The sequence below is a fragment of the Typopeltis vanoorti genome, chromosome 4, assembly GCF_054136105.1.
Source record: "Typopeltis vanoorti isolate ZY-2024b chromosome 4, IOZ_Tvanoo_1.0, whole genome shotgun sequence".
NCBI lineage: Eukaryota > Metazoa > Arthropoda > Arachnida > Uropygi > Thelyphonidae > Typopeltis > Typopeltis vanoorti.
In genome coordinates this window covers 114577616-114601243 of record NC_143552.1, presented here as the reverse complement: position 1 = coordinate 114601243, position 23628 = coordinate 114577616, and the positions used below count along the sequence as shown (strand labels likewise).

General features: G+C 37.2%; 1 protein-coding gene across 1 annotated transcript in view; it reads left to right on the top strand.

The window, feature by feature from the left end:
* Window positions 1–23628, top strand: part of LOC150107622 (uncharacterized) — a 170549-nt gene that overhangs the window by 134261 nt on the left and 12660 nt on the right. Inside the window, exon 8 of the mRNA XM_090391428.1 lies at window positions 16285–16656. Coding sequence (XP_090247554.1) covers window positions 16285–16656 — 372 coding nt within the window. The remainder of the gene's footprint in view (window positions 1–16284; window positions 16657–23628) is intronic.

Sequence of the window (23628 nt, the reverse complement as noted above, 5' to 3'; positions counted from 1 at the left end):
TAGCGGTTATGGTCATAGTGCTAAGAGGTATGTGCTTTTAGTTCAGGTCCTCTATCCATGATGCAAGTAGCTTTTCCAATCACTGATAGGACCTTGTCGTTTCTTCATCAATATCGTTGAACTTGCAACTTTGTTTCAAGATCAATTGCTCGCTTATTTTTCTGTGATTCTTCACTAGGTTTTTTTGATTTAGTATATAGGGGCAATGTTGCACAAAATATCGCAAAATATTTAATGATAAATACAAAACCTATTTTTCAAATACAAAATCAACAGAGGAACTGTCGAAGCCAAGTTCTGACTGCCGAGGAAGATTGCTGCTGAATGCGCTGTTGCCACTGCATTGTTAAATAAAAGCCTTTTTACTTTATGCTCGCTTGCATCTTGTTCAAAAGTATAGTCAAAAATGTTATTTATTCCATTATGGGTTCACGGATGTATCTTTGAAAGGACACAACTCAAAAGGATATAAGTCAAGGGATGACTGTGTGTGTGTGTGTGTGTGTGTGTGTGTGTGTGTGTGTGTGTGTATACATGTGTATATATTTGGTATTTTTATTTTTTACCAGATCCAGAAGCCCTGCTCTGAAGACCAAACATGGAACATTTTCAAGCCACTTAAGGTCTCCACACACACTGTCTGTCTCTCTCTCACATTCAAACTAGAGCTGAGCTGTGAGCTATAAACATTATGGGGAAATTAAGAATAGCATTTTATGATGTCTGCTTCCATTTTTTCAGAACTTTTATTGATAAGTTTCTCTTATTAATTGTCGGCAGTGAACTGTTATTCCTACTTTAAAATGATTTTCCTTCATGCCTGGGACAGCACTTATTTACTTTGAATCTTTAAACACTGAACGTTTTACTCAATTAGTGATCCTGTGGCATATGAAAAATGCTGGCTGCATTTTTTTTTTCTTTTTTTTTTTTTTTTTTTCACAAATTTTGTAGTTACTAAGAATAGTTGATAAGAGGTTATCTTCATTTATCTATTTTGATACTTCTGTAACAGACAAAATACTGGAACCATTAAATCTGTGTTTAATTCTTTTGTTGTGCTGTTTTCATTCCATCATCATCATCATCATCAAATTCCTGCCATGTACCCTCAAGGGGTGTACAGGATATGACAGTACTACATGAAAAAATTACATCATTACTAACTTCCTATCTACAATTTTCCTCCAAATCAGTCTGTTACTTGTCAAGACTCCAACATTATCAGATCTTATATTTCTATCATCTAAGGCACTTTGTACCGTATCAATCCACCTATATCTTGGTCTTCCTCTGGGTCGTTTTCCTACCAACCTGGCAGAGAACACTTGTTTTGCTAATCTTTCCTCTCCCATTCTATTTAAGTGACCATACCATCTGAGATTAGCTCTGCTAACGCATTCCTGGATGCTGACAATGTCAAGTTCTTTCCTAATATCCTCATTTTTAATATGATATTGCCATTGATGCCATCTGTTCACGCCTCGAATCTTTCTCAGGACTCTCATATCTGCGGTCTCTAGTCTTTGGTCAAGTGTTTTACTTCTGACCCAGCTCTCAGATCCATAAGTTAAAATTGGTTTGAACACAGTCTTGTATACAGCTAATTTAGTGTTCCGACTAATTTCTTTCTTATTCCATATGAATTTATTCAATTGACTTCCCACCATACCAGCTTTGCTGATTCTGTTGTCAGTTTCTATATTTAGTTTACCATCTTCAGTAAAAATTGTGTCTAAGTAGCTGAAATGTTTTACTTGTTCCACAGGTTCTCCATTCACAACACAGTTGACATTTTCAATGATTCTGCCTATTTTCATTGTCTTTGTCTTTTTATTGCTGACCTTCATACCATATCTATTACAACAGCTATTCAATTTAGTCAGAGAATCTTGCAGACTTGTAGCGGATTTATTTAGAAGTATAACATCATCCACATAAAGCAAAGAGCTGACATTAACATCTCCAATTTTGATATCAGGTTTAATACCACATTCCTTCATAATGTGATCCATATAGATAATGAATAACAGAGGGGATAATGTACATCCTTGTCTCACACCAGATTTAACATTAAACCATCTTCCTGTACTTCAATTCTAACTGCTGACTCACAACTCAAATAAAGACTAAGTATTGCTTGATATAATGCCCCATTGACACCATATAACTGCAGCGTATTGAATAGCTTCTCTCTTGGCACCTTGTCATATGCCTTTTCCAAATCGACAAAACTTAAATACAGATCTTTGTTATATTCCCATGCTTTCTCGACTATTTGTCGTAAAGTGAAGATCTGATCCTGACAGCCTCTATTTGGCCTGAATCCAGCTTGTTCTTCACCAAGCTTTTCTTCCACTATTCTTCTCAACCGTTTCTCAAGTATACTTGCATAGATCTTGCCAGGAACACTCAGTAGGGAAATACCTCTGTAATTCTCACATTCAGTTTTATTTCCCTTTTTATATATGGGTACTATGAGAGCTCTACTCCAATCATCGGGAATTCGTCCCTCTGTCCAGGCTTTCTGAACTATGCAGTGCAGCCACTGTAAGACTCTTATACCACCATACTTCAGCATTTCTGGTCGAATATCATCTACTCCTGCTGCCTTTCCACATTTCAAGCCTTTGATGGCTTTTTCTACTTCAAGTATGGATATGTATTCCTGACTGCATGCCTGGTCAGTGTTTTTTATCACTGTGCTGTCATCACTGCTTGTTTCATTTAGCAGTTTTTCAAAGTAATTACTCCATACTTCAAGGATATCTTTTTCTCCTGTTTTCATTTCACCTTTATCATCTCTAATTCCTTTTACAGCACTCTTTCCTCCATTCCTAAGCTTCTTCAACAACCTCCAGAATATTTTGCCACCTTCTTGATATTTATTTTCTATATTCTTGCCAAAGTCCTCCCATGACTTTTGTTTAGCTAGTTTTACACACTGTTTAGCTTTCTTACATTTGTCTCTGTATTCTGTAAGAGTAAAAGCTGACTTATTTGCCAGGAACTTTTGATATGCTTTCTTCTTTTCCTTCACTGCCTCTTTAACTTCCTGTGTCCACCAGGGAGTTCTGATTTTTTTATCTTTGCACACAACCTCACCACATGCCTCTCTGGCAGAATCAATCAATGTTTCCTTCAGAGTTTGCCACTGAATCTCCAAGGTTTGATTCCTGTTCTCAAACTCTTTCATTTTCTTTTCAATAATATTTCTGTATTTTAGTCTACAGTTTACATCTGAGAGCTGCTCAACTTTTATTCGCTTTAAAACTTTCTTACATGTTATTCTTTTCAATATGAAATTCAATTTTATCCTGCTCAAGACTAAATAGTGATCACTTCCAATTTCAAATCCTCTGTACACTCTGGTGTCCTGCACCAGGGAGAAAACATCACTATCAACAATAACATAGTCAATGAGACTTTTCTTATTCCTAGCCTCTTCTCTCCATGTGAATTTGTGCACATTTTTATGTTGGAACATGGTGTTAGTAATAACCAGTCCATGTCCTGAGCAGAAATCCAACAGATATTTGCCATTATTATTAGCTTTGCTCTTTTCTCCAAATTTTCCCAAAATATTTTTGTATGTCTCACAATCATTTCCTACTCTACTATTTAGATCCCCAACAAGGACCAACTTTTCCTTTTTCATTGTGTCAGTTGCTTTTTCTAAAGCCTCAAAAAATTCCTCCACTTCTACCTTAGTAGAACCTTCTGTGGGACCATAGGCACAAATAAGTCTCATTGTCCAGTTCCCCATTCTCATATTTGCCCACATTACTCTACTTGAGACTGACTGCCATTCAAGAAGATTAGCCTCATATTTTGTGTTGAATACTATGGCTACTCCTTCTTTTCCTTGATTGTCATTGCCTGAATATAACATTTTGTATTTATTGCTCAGAAAGATCTCACCAGTTTTGGTCTTTTTTGTTTCAGTCACCCCTATTATGTCGATCTGGTACTTATGTAATTCCTCAGCTAGCTCCATTTCTTTGCCATTCAGGCTTCTTACGTTGATAGTACCGATCCTTAACTCTGGTGATGTTGAGTTGGGGTTTGTTTTCAGATTTGTTCCAGTAGCTGACTTTTCGCTGTTCGCCCTGGTTCCCTGGCGAAAACAGCGGGGGCCTTGTTTAACCGGGCGACGCCCCAGCCGGCATGAAATTTTGTCATGTTGTACCATCATTTTTTATTTTGGTTTAACCAATAAGAATACAATTTGGTCGGCTAAATCCCAAATTGCCAGCCCATCCTCGTTCGTTCAGTATCAAAGTAGATACCCAACAGGGTGCACCACGAGAAGGTGAGGATTGGACATTAGGTCAGAAGCCCTGGTCGGTTCTCCGCATTCCTTTAAAGGCTATGTGGAGGTCTCCTCTCAGTTATACAGCTGTGACCCTTAAGCACCCCGTTTTCATTCCATTAAACTCTAATATGGGTGAGGATTATATATTATCAGAGGCCCTGGTCATCTTTCTGCATTTCTTAAAAAACTAGCAATATAGAGATCTCCTCCTGGTTATCTAGCTTTAATCCTTAAAGTGACCCTAGTGCAAGGTATATTGACACTAAGTGATATGAAGGCAGCATGGCAGAACACAGGGTTACTGCATAATGTGCAGTGATAGTTAATTGCATTAGCAGGATTTTTATGTGGTAATCCAGTTCATATAAATACAGTTGACCCTTGAACAACAAGAGTTTGAACTACATGAGTCCACTTATATGCTGATTTTTTTAAAATAAATATACTGGAAACATATTTGGAGATTTGCAACAATTAGAAAAAAAACTTTCAGACGAACTACTTAGCCTAGAAATATCGAAAAAATTAAAAGATTTGGTATATCATGAATGCATAAAATATACTTAGATACTAGTCTATTTTATCATTTACTGCCATAAAATATACACAAATGCATTATAAAAAGTTAAAATTTATCAAAACTTATGCTCACAAGCACCTACAGCCCATACATGGTGCCATTCACAGTTGAGAGAAATATAAACAAACATAAAGATGCAGTATTAAATCATAAGTGCATAAAATTAACTGTAGTACATATTGTGCTACTGAATAATTTTGTAGCCCCTCCTGTTGCTATTGCAGTGAGCTCAAGTGTTGCGAGCTCACCACAATCTCTGCATGAGCAGTTTGTCTCTCTCTCTCCAGTAAACTGTGTATCACAGCAAAAAGTGATCTCCTGTGATTCTTGTGTATTTTTCATTGTGTTTAGTACAATACTGTAAACCTTGAATAACACCATGCAAGAAGCAGAGAAAAGTCATGACATTACAAGGAAAAGTTGAATTGCTTGTGATATGTACTGTAGATTTAAATCTGCAATTGCAGTTACCAGCCATTTTAAGATAAATTAATCCAGCATAAAGGACCATTGTTAAAAAAAAGGGAAATTTTGAAGTTGTTGCTGCAGCTACACCAGCAGGTGTGAAAACCTTGTACTTTTTTGCAAAATACATTTACATTTCATATTGAAAATGCAGCTTTTATGTGGGTGCAGGATTGCTATAAGAAATGCATATTATGATTTGAGAAAAGCGAAGCCATCATATGACAACTTAAAGCAAAAGGAAGGTGAAGGATCTAAAGCTGGATAATTTAATGCCAGCAAAGGATAGTTTGATCATTTTAGAAAGAGGTTTGGCTTAAAAAATGCTAAGATAACAGGAGAAGCAGCTTCTGCCAACCAAGAGGCACAGATAAGTTCCCAGACGCCATTAAGAAAATCATTGAGGACAAAGGATATCCACCTGAACAGGTTTTTAATACAGACGAAAGTGCCCTATTCTGGAAAAAAAAAATGCCAAAAAGGACATTAATTAGTAAGGAAGAGAAGTGAGTCCCAAGGTTTTAAGCAGGAAAGGGGATAGGGTAACTCTACTGTTTGTGCAAATGCAGTCAGGTTTATGATCAGGACTGCCCTTATCTTTAAAGCTGTTAACTCCCAAGCTTTAAAGCGAAAGATAAACTAGCTGCCAGTCTTTTGGTCATACAACAAAAAGGCCTGGACAAAGAGAACCCTTTTTCTGGATTGGCTCCAATTCAGAAGGCATCGAAGTGGGCTACTTGTCCCCCAAACACGTTTCTAATTTAGCCTTTAGACCAGGGGTCATGAGGACCTTTAAGGCTCCATGGAAAGGATTGTTAATGCTATGGAATAGAATCCCAATAGAGAGCACATTATGGAGGTCTGGAAGGATTACACCATTGAAGATGCCATTATTGTTATAGAAAAAGCCATCAAGCCAGAAACAATACATTTCTGCTGAAAAGACTGTCAATATGTGCATGACTTCACAGGATTTATGACAGAGTGAATTGAAGAAATCACGAAAGCGGTTGTGGATATGGCCAAAAGGGTGGGGTTGAAGAGTTTCAAGATAAGGATCTTGGAGAAATTCAAGAACTAATAGACACCACACCATAGGAATTAACAGAAGATGACTTTATCGAGATGAGTGCTTCCAAAGCAGTCAGAAAACAAATTGACAATCTGCAGAAGGGTTCAGATTATTCAAGACTGCTTTTGACTTCTTTTATGACATGGACTCTTCTGTGATACAGGCACTGAAACTAAAGCAAATGGTGGAAAAAGGATTGGCACCATATAGAAAAATTTCTATATGGTGCCAATATTGAAGAAATGAAAAAGCAAAAAAGTTAGACAGAAATCACAATATATTTCCATAAAGTTACATCGAGTGTGCCTGGCTCTCCTTCCATCTTTTCCGCCCCTGCCACCCCTGAGACAGTAAGACCAATTCCTTCCTCTTCTTCTCAGCCTACTCAACATGAAGATAATGAGGTTGAAAACCTTTATGATGATCCACTTAATGAATAGTAAATAATCATCTTGCTGTGCAGTTAATAAACTTATCTGTTGTTCATGTGTTAGAGTTCCTGCATGTGAAAATCTAATAACTGTACTAGACTTTTTGTATCATCATCATCATTGTCTAATTATTCATCCTGTAGAACATTGTGTGCAAGACAAGTATTCTTATTGGCTTAAACCAAAATTTCAAATGATACAACATGACAGAATTTCATGCCGGCTGGGGGCGTCGCCCAGTTAAACAAGGCCCCCATTGTTTTCGTCAGGGAACCAGGGCAAACAGCGAAAAGTCAGCTACTGGAACAAATCTGAAAACATACCCCAACTCAACATCACCAGAGTTCAAGATCGGTACTATTAACATAAGAAGCCTGAATGGCAAAGAAATGGAGCTAGCTGAGGAATTGGATAAGTACCATATTGACATAATAGGGGTGACTGAAACAAAAAAGACAAAAACTGGTGAGATCTTTCTGAACAATAAATACAAAATGTTATATTCAGACAATGACAATCAAGGAAAAGAAGGAGCAGCCATAGTATTCAACATTAAATATGGGGCTAATCTTCTTGAATGGCAGGCAGTCTCAAGTAGAGTGATGTGGGCAAATACGAGAATGGGGAACTCGACAATGAGACTTATTTGTGCCTATGGTCCTACAGAAGGTTCTACTAAAGTAGTGGAGGAATTTTTTGAAGCATTAGAGAAAGCAACTAACACAATGAAAAAGGAAAAGTTGGTCCTTGTTGGGAATCTAAATAGTAGAGTAGGAAATGATTGTCAGACACACAAAAATATTTTGGGGAAATTTGGAGAAAAGAGCAAAGCTAAATACCTGTTGGATTTCTCCTCAGGACATGGACTGGTTATTACTAACACCATGTTCCAACATAAAAATGTGCACAAATTCACATGGAGAGAAGATGCAAAGAATAAGAAAAGTCTCATTGACTATGTTATTGTTGATAGTGATGTTTTATCCCTTGTGCCAGACACCAGAGTGTACTGAGGATTTGAAATTGAAAGTGATCACTATTTAGTCTTGAGCAGGATAAAATTGAATTTCATATTGAAAAGAAGAACATGCAAGAAAATTTTAAAGTGAATAAAAGTTGAGCAGCTCTCAGATGTGAACTGTAGACTAAAATACACAGACATTATTGAATTAAAAATGATAGAATTTGAGAACAGGAACCAAATCTTGGAGATTCAGTGACAAACCCCGAAGAAAACATTGATTGATTCAGTGAGAGAGGCATGTGGTGAGGTTCTGTGCAGGGATAGAAAAATCAGAACTCCATGGTGGACACAGGAAGTCAGAGGCAGTGAAGGAAACGAAGAAAGCATATTAAAAGTTCCTGGCAAATAAGTCAGATTGTGTTCTTGTAGAATACAGAGACAAATGTAGGAAAGCTAAACACTATGTAAAACTGGCTAAACAAAAGACATGGGAGGACTTTGGCAAGAACATAGAAAATAAAAATCAAGAAGGTGGCAAGATATTCTGGAGGTTGTTGAAGAAACTTAGAAATTGAGGAAAAAGTGCGGTAAAAGGAATTAGAGATTATAAAGGTGACATCAAAACAGGAGAAAAAGATATCCTTGAAGTATGGAGCAATTATTTCGAAAAACTGCTAAATGAAACAAGCAGTGATGACAGCACAGTGGTAAAAAACACTGACCAGGCATGCAGTCAGGAATACATATCCATACTTGAAGTAGAAAAAAGCCATCAAAAGTCTGAAATGTGGAAAGGCAGCAGGAGTAGATGATATTCGACCAGAAATACTCATGTATGGAGGTATAAAAGTCATATAGTGCTTGGACAGAGGGACGAATTCCAGATGATTGGACCTGAGTGAGCTCTCATAGTACCCATATATATATATATATATATATATATATATATATATATATATATATAAATAAAGGGAAATAAAGCTGAATGTGAGAATTACAGAGGCATTTCATTACTTAGTGTTCTTGGTAAGTTATATGCAAGTATAATTGAGAAATGGTTGAGAAGGATTGTGGAAGAGAAGCTTGGTGAAGAACAAGCTGGATTCAGGCCAAATAGATTCTGTCAGGATCAGATTTTCACTTTACAGATAGTTGAGAAATCATTGGAATATAACAAAGATCTGTATTTAAGTTTTGTAGATCTGGAAAAGGCATATGATGACAGGGTGGCAAGAGAGAAGCTATTCAATACGCTCAGTTATATGGTGTTGATGTTGCATTATATCAAGCAATACTTAGTCTCTATTTGAGTTGTAAGTCATCATCATCAAATTCCTGCCATGTATCCTCAAGGGGTGTACAGGATATGATAGTACTACATGAAAAAAATTACATCATTACTAACTTCCTATCTACAATTTTCCTCCAAATCAGTCTGTTACTTGTCAAGACTCAAACATTATCAGATCTTATATTTCTATCATCTAAGGCACTTTGTACCGTATCAATCCACCTGTATCTTGCTCTTCCTCTGGGTCGTTTTCCTTCCAACCTGGCAGAGAACACTTGTTTTGCTAATCTTTTCTCTCTCATTCTATTTAAGTGACCATACCACCTGAGATTAGCTCCGCTAACGCATTCCTGGATGCTGACAATGCCAAGTTCTTTCCTAATATCCTCATTTTTAATATGATATTTCCATTGATGCCATCTGTTCACGCCTCTAATCTTTCTCAGGACTCTCATATCTGCAGTCTCTAGTCTTTGGTCACGTGTTTTACTTCTGACCCTGCTCTCAGATCCATAAGTTAAAACTGGTTTGAACACCGTCTTGTACACAGCTAATTTAGTGTTCCGACTAATTTCTCTCTTATTCCATATGAATTTATTTAATTGACTTCCCACCATACCAACTTTGCTGATTCTATTGTCTATTTCTATATTTAATTTACCATCTTCAGTAAAAATCTTGTATAAGTAGCTGAAATGTTTTACTTGTTCCACAGGTTCTCCATTCACAACACAGTTGACATTTTCAATGATTCTGCCTATTTTCATTGTCTTTGTCTTTTTATTCTGACCTTCATACCATATCTATTACAACAGCTATTCAATTTAGTCAGAGAATCTTGCAGACTTGTAGCTGATTTATTTAGAAGTATAACATCATCCGCATAAAGCAAAGAGCTGACATTAACATCTCCAGTTTTGATATCATGTTTAATACCACTTTCCTTCATAATGTGATCCATATAGATAATGAATAACAGAGGGGATAATGCACATCCTTGTCTCACACCAGATTTAACATTAAACCATCTTCCTGTACTTCCTTCAATTCTAACTGCTGACTTACAACTCAAATAAAGACTAAGTATTGCTTGATATAATGCCCCATTGACACCATATAACTGTAGCCTATTGAATAGCTTCTCTCTTGGCACCTTGTCATATGCCTTTTCCAGATCAACAAAACTTAAATACAGATCTTTGTTATATTCCCATGCTTTCTCAACTATTTGTCGTAAAATAATGATCTGATCCTGACAGCCTCTATTTGGCCTGAATCCAGCTTGTTCTTCACCAAGCTTTTCTTCCACAATTCTTCTCAACCGTTTCTCAAGTATACTTGCATAGATCTTGCCAGGAACACTCAGTAGCGAAATACCTCTGTAATTCTCACATTCAGTTTTATTTCTCTTTTTATATATGGGTACTATGACAGCTCTACTCCACTCATCGGGAATTCGTCCCTCTGTCCAGGCTTTCTGAACTATGCAGTGCAGCCACTGTAAGACTCTTATACCACCATACCTCAGCATTTCTGGTCGTATATCATCTACTCCTGCTGCCTTTCCACATTTCAAACCTTTGATGGCTTTTTCTACTTCAAGTATGGATTATTCCTGACTGCATGCTTGGTCAGTGTTTTTTACCACTGTGCTGTCATCACTGCTTGTTTCATTTAGCAGTTTTTCAAAGTAATTACTCCATACTTACAGTCTCCCTTAGACACCACTTCTGAGCACTCTGCTAGAGGAAACTCCATCAATGTGCCCGTTTAGGGAGGTGTTTAGGGGCAGCACAAAACGACAATGGCCCCAGACTATGGCTTTAGGCAATTGGAACATCTTCTCTCTGACAGGGAAGGAGTTGGAACTGGTCGAGGAAGCCAAGCGCTACTGGCTAGACTTAATCGAGCTTTCTTCGACCAAGAGGAGAGGCTCTGGAACTGTCGACCTGGATAAGGGGTGGAAGCTTTACTACTCTGGTGTCAGCCCGACAATGTCCGCTCAGGCGGGTGTGGGGATACTCACAAGCCCCCAGCTGTCATACTGTGTTGCTGAGTGGATCCCATTGGGGGGGAGGGGGGGGTATGTTAAGGCTTTAGATGAAAAACCATGATTTGGCTGTGGTGCAAGCCTATGCACCTAATCTGGAGTAAGAATACTCTGCCTTCCTAGAGGAAGTGGATGCTTCTTTTGTCAGGGTGACAGACATGGAATCAGTCCTGCTAATGGGTCACTTCAGTGCATATGTTGGAACAGATGACCAGACATGGAGGGGTGTGGTTGGGAGAAATGGCGCCCCTGACCTTAATGCAAATGGGTTGAAATTATTGGACTTCTGCTGTACTAACAGCTTGTCCATAATGAATACCTTCTTCCAGCACCGAGAAGTCCATAAGTATACGTGGTACAGGGATACACTAGAACAAAGGTCTCTGATTGACTTCTTTATAGTCTCAGCAGACCTATTTTCCTCAGTGTTGGACGTTCGTGTGAGAAGAGGGGCAGATCTGTCAACTGACCACCACTTTGTTGTATGCACTCTACGGCTTCAGAAACCAGATGCTACCATCAACGCTGGTAGACTGAAGCAGCTATACTGTGTGAAATGGGAGACATTGGAAAATGAGGCTGTGAGGAAGAATTTTGCAGATGATATTCCCTCCAGGTTCAAAGAAATTCCCATGCCTACTGCAGATGTTGAGGAGGAGCAGAAGCTATTCAGAACAGCTGTTACTGCCTCTGCACTCTTATGCTGTGGTGGAAAGCGGCTTGGCATGGCAATGGGCAGTGAGAAAAGGACACCTTGGTGGAACCAAGAAGTCCAAAAAAAACTGTCCGGGCAAAAAAGGAGTCCTACCTAACATGGTTTAGGGTCAGGTCACCTGAGATGTGTTTGCGGTATGCTGAAGCACGAAAAGCTGCTGCTGAGGCAGTAAAGACAGCAAAGCAGAAGGCTTGGGAATCCTTTGGAGAAAGATAAGACTCATCCTATGCAAATGCAAACAAAGTATTCTGGCAGACCATTCGAGGGAGGAAATCGTGCGCAGCAAGGGCAATTAAGGCCTTTGATGGTGCACTTTTACCGAGAAGGATATCCTCCACAGATGGAGGGAATACTTCGAGAGCCTTCTTAACCCGGGTGGCCCAGCAGTTGTGGACATCCAAGAGGTGCAGATCAGGGCAATGACTAGTCTCACAGCAGAAGAGGTCCATTTAGCAATAAAATCACTAAAATCGGGCAAGGCTGCTGGCGATGATGAAATTCGGCCTGAAATGCTAAAAGCCTTAAATCGAGACGGTGTGTCAGGCTGTTTGATATCTGGGTGAGCACCAAAGCAATGGCAGACAGGCATAATAATACCAGTCTTCAAGAAGGGAGATCAGAAGGATTGCAGTAACTATCGTGGCATCTCTCTGCTCAGCCTGCTGAGAAAGTGTATGCTAAATGCTTGGAAAGATGGTGCAGGAGCATAGTTGAGTCATAGTTCCAGGAAGAACAATGTGGCTTTCGTCCTGGTAGAAGCACAACTGACCAAATCTTCACTTTAAGGCAAGTCTTTGAGAAATCTTGGGAATATGCCAAGAATGTCTACACGTGTTTTGTGGACTTGGAGAAGGCATATGACTAGGTTGCTCGGGATAAGCTTTGGCAAGTAGTACAGGAGTATGGAGTGGATGGCCAACTATTAGCTGCCATCAAGTCCCTGTATGAATGCCCAGAGTTTTGTGTCAGGGTAAACAGCACAAAGTCTGAACCTTTCACAGTCTTCGTTGGCCTCCATCAAGGGTGTGTTCTGTCACCCCTCCTTTTCATAATATTTATGGACTGAATTGATAGGCACAGCCGAGGCAGTGAGTGTGTCAGAATTGGCAGATGTAGCATTGGACGTCTGCTTTTTGCAGATGACCTAGTTCTGCTTAGCTCTTCCACAGATGACCTCCAGCGGACCCTGGATAGGTTTGTAGCTGTTTGTGCAGACGCCAGAATGAAGATCAGTGTAGCCAAAACTGAAACATTTGTGGTCTCAAGACAACCATCCCAGTGCACTCTACATGTAAGTGGAGTCCCAATGAGGCAGGTGGAGAAGTTTATATACCTTGGGTCCATATTCACGAATGATGGAAAATGGGATGTAGAGCTAGATACTCGAATTGGCTTAGCAAGCTCAATATTGCAGGAGCTTGGCCGTTCGGTAGTATTGAAGCAGGAGTTAAGCCAGAAGGCAAAGCTGGCTGTCTTCAATACAGTCTATGGCCCCATCCTCACCTATGGTCATGAGAGTTGGGTAATGACCGAAAGAATGCAGACATGAATCCAAGTGGCTGAAATAAGGTTCCTTCGAGGGGTTGTGGGGCTGACAAGACTCGACAGATTCAGAAGCTCTGCAATTCGGGAAACCCTCAATTCTCAACCGCTGCTTCTCCGTGTTGAGAGATCACAGTTACGTTGGTACGGGCACCTGGTCAGAATGCCACAAGAGAGGCTCCCTCAGCAGGCCCTCTTTGCCAAGCCATTGGGTGGGAGGCCACATGGAAGGCCAAGGACTCGCTGGATAGATTATATCCAAAACCTTGGGTGGACACGTTTGGGAATCCCACCAGAACATCTGAGCATGGTGGCAGAGGCTCGTGACCATTGGAAGTTCCTCTTGCAGCTGTTGCCCCCCCCACAACCCAATTAGGAAAGGTGGGCCTTGAAGTTGTATGTATGTATGTACATAACACCCTCTAAGGGCTTACTGCTGAAAAGCACTCCAACACCATGCAACTCACCATCTACACTACTTAACTCCACCATCTGCTCCACACTGCCAATTGCCACCCACTAATATTTTTGTAAATTAATTGCATGCATTCTGACATGATTTGCCTGTTTGCAGGATGAAAAATGCAAGTTTTCAGCAGGCAAAAACCCTAGTACCCTTCATATGAGATCATCTAACTCACTTTCATTTGAAAGAGTCTATATAAAGATTCCCCTTGTCATGGAGAGCTTCTAATTCAGGTCTTTTCCAATCAAAGGGTGCATTATTCCTTATCATTCTTCCAACTGCACTATGGAAGTGCTTATGTATGGCAGTTTGAAATACAGAATTTTGTATCTTATGATAAAACTTTATCTTTATATTCACTGTTAGATCCTGAATGGAGAACTTTACCAGTAAATTCTTTATTCAGGATTTAACATGATAAATATTACTAATTAAGGAGATACCCCCCACATCAGCTAATAATTATGAGAAATTTCTTTGTTATGTGATAATGTGTAGTCCATATGTGCCATGTATTTAAATTTATTCCTGTATAACTGAAATGAGAAGCAGAGAATTTTGTGTCAGAATAGTAAGAATTATGTAAGGTAATTGTTAAGTTATTTGTAAATCCCATTAAGCTGTCTAGTACATTACGAAATTTCCAGAAAGGTAATAAGTAGTAATCCGGAATAATCGTGTATAATCTGTATGAGTCGAGCGTAGCGATGGAGTCTGTACCTACGCAGAAAGTGACGTTAGAACGACTACCTGGAATAGGGTAACCTAACAGATCAGGGAGAGTGCAGGATCACCCAAGGGGCATGAACGATGGGGTTCGTGGGTAAAAACACATCGAATAGAGGGTGCCCGAAAGGGTGAATAAAAGACGATGTGTGCCATATTAAGGAGCTTTTTTCTTCTTCAGTTCCTGAATTCCAGTTTTAGGAGGTTTGTCAGGGGATTCGTGAGAGAGCGGTGGATCGACTACAGTGATGTCGGGCGACGAGGGCTATTCTTGAGAACCCTTGAGGATTTCCAAGTGAAGCTGATCGTGTTACGACTGCCTATGAAGAATCGAGCTTTTGAATAAAGTCCCATCGAGGAGAACGGAGAAAATTTCCTGTGGAGTGGTAGACAGCACGCCACAGTCTGGAAATGATTCAAAGAAAAGCGTAGTGCATCTCCAGGTGCAAAGATGGCTGATAACTATACAGTAAGGTAATCCAGATCTACATGAGATAGCGGCATGAAATCAGAAAGGATCCGGTAATGTAAAGAATTTCATTCTATGTTAAAAATCGCTTAGAAGAATAAGAAATTTGTTTATACTGTAAACTAAGGACACTAATAGAGGACTTTTAAATGAGAATTTGATTGAATTAGTTAAGACCCTGTGGAACAAAGAAGAATTATTGATAGGCAGTAGTTTGATTGAGAATGGCTAGGCTTGACTAATGGAATTTAGAATTAAGATGGTTATTGATAGAGTATTAATGAAAGTGTTCTGTGAATATCTTTTGAAAGGAATTATATCCTAGTAGTGTTATGCTTACACTTAATCTTATCTTTTCATAATTGAAGGATTTAGCTTACTCAATTTTTATTGTTGTGATTTAGTGTGAACCTTAACTTAGAGTGAGTTTTGTCCTATTGAGTATTTGAATTTTCTTAACTGTAAATGTTTTATGCTTTTTTAATAAACATGTTTTGTACCTTATACCTGAGTTTATGCCTGATTACAAATTCAAACCACCACTTATGAAATAGAACCTTTTGGCGGGAAGTAATTAGATATTATTGCTTAAGCGAGATTCAGGTCGCAACTGCTAACTGAATCTGCTCAGCGCTAGCATAAGATTAATTATTGTGTGTATCCCTTTTTGAATTTAGAATTGTTTCCCTGAACAAGAGTCTCTTCTGTTATAGGATATTGGCTGGCGCAGCATAAAAATAAATTTTGCCAATATCCAAAAAGTAAATAGTACTGAATTAATATTTTAAAGACACAACAGTAGATTAGAAAGCGGGCTATTTAGAGGTAGAACAAGGTATAATATAGAGAAAGCAACGACATAACAATACGTAACATCACCAATATGGTAGTCTCCTCACCTTGACTTTTGTCATAAGGTAATAAAACTACTGTAAACAAAGTCTGTTACACCAGCATCATATGAGCTATGCAGCCATTGTCCTTGTACAAACCAGTTTAAGTGACAGTCTAATACCGTCATATATAACATATTGTGCAAAATATTATATATGTATCTAAGCCAGTGTACCTGAAGTAGATGCATTGAAATTTCAACAAGCTGTAATGCATGCCACACACTGAATAAATTTTTCCTCCTTGATTACTGCTTTTGTGCTTAATATATATAATGCATTTTCTTTCCTCTCTCTTATTCTAGGATAGTGATGGTGCTACAACATCAGCTCAGGAGCAACAACAGCAGCAGGATAATCGAGGACAAAGAAAAGCACCATTTAGACCTAGACGCCAACGTTTCCGTAAAGGTCGTCCTCGCCGTAGAGGTGAAGAGGCTGAAACCACATCTTCTAATACTATAACTACAAGCACAGCAAGTGATGCTGCAGTAGGTGATACTGTTTCCAATTCAAGGCATGAAGAACAAGAAAATACTGATTCATCTAAGCAAATAAAACCTTGCCCAGATCATATTCAAAAAACTATAAAAGTTGAGGCACAAGGAGGTGGAGAGCCTAATGGAACTGTCACTCCCCTTATAAATCCCGATATTACAGGTGGAGAAAGTAAACAGGTAAGTTGCAAAGAGGACAATTGACATTGTTTTAATAGGAAGAATTCAAGACATAAGGTATGGTTTATTATTGTCATTAGTAACCTGCATATATTAAGTTTGGGTTTGAGTAACATATTTGGCATGCAAAGCACACTTACTACATGTACCACAAGTGACTTTTGAGCCTTTCACTTTAGCTTTGCTACTTGTTTTGGGAGCTTTACGGTTATATACGCAATCTGTTATGTGATGCAACACTTGACTATACAGATTTGCATTGATTTTTATCTGATAACTTCTGTCAGATAAAGAACCTTTATATGTTGTAAACATTCACACCATACAGAATCACTGTTATTATCTTCATCAGATACCGCAGAGAAGTCAAGGATCATTGAGGAATGCCATGCATTACCTATACCAATAGTCATGCCTTCTCTTTAACTCGTATGCACTAGATACGCTCATTACTTTAACATGCGAACTAATCTACTCACTCACTGCCCTGTGAGAGAAAATGTAGCTCACCTCTTTCCCCTTAACCACACATGAACTTCTATGTATTTCCTCTAGTCCTCTTTCCACCTTCCATATAACAAAACATTTTATCAACTGATATTACATCCTTCAAGAAGTCTAGAAACTTCTGTCATGTCACTCCCTATCCCTTCTCTTGTCTACCAGTATCTCCACATACTCTCAATCCATTTTTTTGTAATCTACATTATAAAAATCTTTATATTCATCTTTGATTTATAAATTGAGACATAAGTGGAAGACATAATAATACTTCTTCTTCTTCTTCTGCAGCTTCTCCCACTTAAGTGGGGTCACTGTTTATTATGAGTCTCCTCCACACCTTCCTGTCTTGGGCTGTCACCACATCCAAGTTCTTCATCTTCAAGTCCTCTTCTACCAGCTCCCTCCATCTCTTCTTTGGCCGCCCACGCTTCCGCCTTCCTTGCACATCCATCTGCATGACCCTTCTTCCCACATATTCGTCCTCCCTCCTCATCACATGACCAAACCATCTCAACCTTGCCTCCTGTATTTTCGCTCCTAAGTTCGTAACTTTCACTGTTCCCCTGACATATTCATTTCTCAGATGATCCTTTCTGGTCACACCGCACATCCACCTAAGCATTCTCATCTCTGCTACTTCCATCCTGCTAATGTTATTTTTCCTCAGGGCCACAGTTTCTATAGCATATGTCATAGCTGGCCTCACTACTGTCCTATAAATTTTGCCTTTCAGATTGATCGGCACCCTCTTATCACATAACACTCCAGCCATCTCCCTCCAGTTCCTCCAACCTGCTTGTATCCTGCATCCCACTTCCTTCTCACCTCCTCCATCTTCTTCCACTGTCGAACCTAAGTATCTAAAGTCTCTCACCTTCCTGATGACATTTCCTTCCAGCTCCAGGTCTGTCTCTTGGCCACTGCCCACTGCGCAACACATATACTCTGTCTTAATAATAATAATACTAATAATAATAATAATAATAATGCTAATTAATTAAAGTCACTTACATGAAATTGTTTATTTGTAGAATTTTCTGTTATGTTTCATAGCCTTTCTAATACATTATAGGAAGATAATCACAAAAAAAAAAGAGAGAATAACAATCAAATTGAAAATGCCTGATATTATGTGCATTATCAGCTGCAGGAGAGTAACTCTATCTGCATTAATAGATATCAAGAAATTAAAATAATTAATAAAATATTTTCAATTTTAAATAATGAATTAATTAGTATTTATGAAACACACGAATGGTGAGTTTTAGTTAGGATAACTTCCAAAAATTGAGAAAGTCAAAGGCAATCATTTTTGTTAAGGTTGGGTTTGTGAATGTGTACTTGACAGTTTTCTTTTGTACGGTCTTTCTAGAAGAAAATTAGCTTTTGTGTTGAACTTCAGTATTGTTCCAGTGAATTCTGTTTTTTGTAGATAAGACTTGACTTTCTAAACCTGATTTATTGAAAATTTTCAATTTTCAATAAATCAGGCTCTTAATTGAAAATTTATTCTGAATGTTTTCCAAGACAAATTTGCCCAAGATGTGATCCTTGGGATACTCCACTGGTCACCTTCAAAGTTATCTGAAGCTCCTGTAAGACAGGAGCTTCAGATAACTCAAAATAGCCTTGTACTAGACTTAAACTGTAAAACTGTGATTTTATAGGCCTTGGACATTTGTGTAGGATTTCTGAAACTTGTAGCATTGAAATTTCAAATGTTCTGCAATACCAAATTTCACTAATAGAATTCTAATTAGTGCTAATTTTATAGTAAAAGTAAATAGCATCAGCATACTTAGTAAGAAATTATAGCTCATTTTGTGGTCATCAGATAGGATTGCTGATAGCATCATTTCAAACAAAACTTAAGCATAATAATGTTAGATTTTGATTAATTGAAACTCTTAAGAATTTCATTTATCATCATTTAACAAGCAAAACCCTGAAAAGAATCTACTTGCATCCAAGTATGTGCTATATGTATCTGGACAGATATAGAATACATTATTACAAAGAACGGAAATTGTGAATAATTAAATGAAAGTATTCTCTAGATTGGCTAATGTCAGTGATACTTTGTAAATATATTATAATTTTAAAAATAGATAATACAATGAAATGTTGTAGACTTACATGGAAGTTAATGTGAACTAAAGGTCAAAGTACAAGGGAATAAAAGGTTGCCTCAGGCGGTATCATTTGCACATGGCACGTGGAGAGGTAAGCGGTCAAAACGCAATTAAACGCTATGAAGCGAGACCCACATGGGGAGAATTCTACGTGAAGGTTACAGAGGGTGCCGGTTGGAAGAAAATATATCTATACTGAAGACAGGCAATCCACGGAAAAAGCTCAGTGTCTCGTAAGGAACCTCACGGAAACAGAATCGCCAAATGCCAATGAAGTCCCTGGAATAGGCTTGGTATGCTAGAAACGTGTGGACCTACCAATGACTGGAGAAAATTCATGCCATAACGACTGAAAGGAAAGCGTATGAGGAACAAGTGCCAAGAGCCGAAGGAACAAGTATAAGAAGAAGACCATGCATACGGTAAAGTTGAAAGTTCTTTGTCTAGTATTATGTATAAGGATAAGAAATTAACTGTAAACTGAGAATCAAGAATTTTGATTAAGATAAGACAGGACTGTAGCACGTTGATATTAGTTAGAAGAAAGTGAGATATCTCTCGAATGTGTTGAGTTAATATTTATGTTTTAATTGAATATTAAGATGATCTAATTTGAGTATTAAATTAACTCTTGAAAAATTCATGTTAATATTGTTGTCTAAGATTACTAGGTTCTTAATCTTATAAAGGAAATGTTTCTTTGATAATCTTATTTACTGGGGATGCATGAGAATTAGTTAGTTTAGCATTGAATTGATCCTGATTGAATGTTCTTTGTATTATATGATAATTAATGTGTTTAATAAACTTTTGCTATCTTTAAATCCAATTGACTGAGTTTAGAATCCAATGCACTACTCACAAAAAGTACGAATCTAAGCGGGAGGAAATAGGTTGTAGTTTAGGTCACGATTGCAAACCAGTGGTTGTTAATGTACATCTGAAAATTCACTTCTTGATTAAGATTTCCTTTTCTTAATCTAATGGTTCTAGGTGGTGCAGCGTTAAAATGTAAATTTTCCTAGAGCTTTAAGAGAGGCAAGATTTCAGAACCTTTGACACTTCGAATTTGGCTCGACCCTGAGGCAAATTCCTTTGTGTTTCAGTAGTACCATGTTACACCCTAGGAAAGACTTATTGTAGAATACGTATATTGATAAGAAATTAAGAAAGTAGGACACAACAATAGTCTGTTAAAAAAAAAAAAAAAAAAAAAAAAAAAGATGCACCTGAAATGATATGATTGCACAAAACATAAGAAATGCACAGGATGTTGCTGAATTTCAAATTGACTTCAAAGTAAGCCCCTTATGCAGCACCACCTGTGACCATCATTATTTCTGCCACTGTCAGTAACATCAAGAATATAGTTCAGTATATCTAGAAGTTTCTTTGTTTATTTTTGCTTAATGGTCTCAGCAATATGAAATCTGTGGACTTGCAATTATTTTGAGTTACATTGAGCCAAATCCTGTGAGTATGGAGGCTATAATTTTTCTGTTCTCTTTTGGCCACAAAAAACAGATGAAGCACAGTGTATTCTTTAGGTGACAAAACAATTCAAGTCATCCATCAACAACAGCAACAAAAAATATATTTACTTGAAATTTCAGAGCAACTCTCTATCCTGCTATGCTTCTTACATTATAAAATAGTTTCTTGACACACAAAGTTAACTACAAGCATCTTGGGATTTTCAACTGCTGGCTGTGACAAGATGACAGATAAGATCAACATGATTGTCTTGGCAATTGAAACTGTGAATAATACTGTTAAAAAAGAAGTGTGATATGCATGAATCTCATGGTTTCATCATTGACAAACATCTGAAATGAAAGTTCATGCTAAGGTTTTTAGTTTTGTTTAATCATTTTCTTTTCTTTCTTTCTTCTTTACTTGGAAACAACTCAAGGATATTTATCCTATTAGCAAAGAATGTCAGCAAAAAATTTTAAATGTACACATAGTTGACTCTCAGTTTAAAACTCACAGGAATGATTGTTATAGTGAACAGTTTGCTGTAGTGAATTTCTTTCAGCACAGTATCATATTAATTGTCCCTTGGTCGGGCTTCTTTAGCAGTTTGCTGCATGATAGTTCACTGTATGTAGCTGAGGCCACTCATTTACCTAGCATCAGGTGGTTAATAATCTTTGTTGTCTGGTCACTTAATGGGCGCTACTAACTCATTATCGAGTGACTAGTTAGCATAGATGATTTGCAGTATTTTCTAGATATTGTGTTAGGTTCTATACATATCATAATGCTCATTCTCATTTTTTACCTGACCTTGGTTGACAGGATGCATATCCTTAAGATATCTTTTGTGGTTTAGGCTCAGAGTTTCACCAAGATCTATATCATATACTGACTTTTTAGATTCCTTTTTGCAAAATGCATGTTGATCTGTTAGATCCATTCCTCAGCTATAGCTGACTAGATTTTACTAAAATTCTAGTGACTTAAATTGTCCAGAATCTTTATTTAAAAAAAAAAATAAAAAAATTGCCAAGTCATATCAGTACTTAATGAAACAAGTTTTCACAATAAATTTAATGAAATGTGTTATTTTGGAATTTTGCTGAAGTTTCAGTTCAGACCATCTTTAATGGCAATTGTAGGCACAAAATAGTTTAGTCTAATGTATATATCCAAAAAATGGCTATATGTTTATCATACAAATGAATATTCTGAAAGTTATTTTGAGATGTTTTTTAAACAATAGTTTATCAACTTTCAAATGAAATAAGAAAGTAATAAAATAATAAATAAATCAATAAACACTACAAGTAGTACCAATAATAATGTTATTAGTTCAGTTAATACTAATTACATTTAACCACCCAAACAACCACATGAATAATATATATCAAAAATATAAACTTCATATATATGTTATTTCAGTAGTATCCAAATGTTATATTAACTTCATGGATACTTTGCATCCATGCAATTATTGTCAAGGCTGGTTCAGTGGTTAATAAAATTGTATAGTTAATGTGTTAGAATTAATATATAAAATTTGCTTATAACTTACAACTATAAACATAAAAGAAGTCAAGAGGAATTAAAAAAGAGAGGCTAAGATGAAAGGACAGAAGAGCATATATACAATGATAGAATAAATGAAATGACATAATTGAAAGAATAATGGTAAATCTGAAGTGAATTAATCATCATATGATGACATAAAAGGAAGGTGTATATCCAACATTGAATTTGTTATAGTTATAAGAAAAGCACAATAGTTGAGGATAAGATAAAATAATAGATAAGGATAAGAGGTCGACTATGATATATAAAATAAGGATAAGGTAAGATAGGATGTTATTGTGATAATGAGATTTCACACGTTATGGTGTTATAATTCCATTGTCTATTCAAAGCTAGAATATTCTTTTATGAAATGGAAAATATCTTATATTTTTGACAAGGTCATAAATGGTGATCTCTTAGATAGTTTTATTTGGTTTAACAGTTTCTCTGTTTTTCAGAGTGTTCTCTGCTAATTTGTATTGGTATATCTTCCAGTTTGTTAGTGTTTGGCAGCTTTAGGTATTTTACATTATGTGCATAGTTTTTAAAGATAGTGTTCTAGGACTTGATGAGTCTGAAGCCAGGTCTAGCCTAGGTGGAATTAGTCTAAAAAATTTACATCATCAACGTCCTGACATGTATCCTCAAGGGGTGTACAGGATATGATAGTACTACATGAAAAGCTTATATCATTACTAACTTCCTGTCTACAGTTTTCTTTCAAATCAATCTGTTACCTGTCAAGACACCAACATTATCAGATCTTATATTTCTGCGTTCTAAGGCACTTTTTACCATATGCACCTATATCTTGGTCTTCCTCTGTGTCTCTTCCCTTTCAACATGGCAGAGAATACTTGTTTTGCTAAACTCTCCTCTCCCATTCTGTTTAGGTGACCATACCACCTGAAATTACCTTTGCTAACACATTAAAGGAATTATCTCTTTTTTAATTCCCTGGATGCTAACAATGTCAAATTCTTTCCTAATATCCTTGTTTTTAACATGATTGCCATTGATTGCATCTCTTCATGCCCCTAATCTTTCTCTGGACTCTCAAATCTGTGGTCTCTAGTCTTGGGTCAAGTGTTTTTACTTCTAACTCAGCTCTCAGATCCATAAGTTAAAATTGGTTTGAACACGGTCTTGTATACAGCTAATTTAGTGTTTTGACTAATTTCTCCCTTATTCCATATAAATTTATTCAGTTGACTTCCTACTATACCAGCTTTATTGATTCTGTTGTCTATTTCTATATTTAATTTACCATCTTCAGTAAAAATCGTGCCTAAGTAACTGA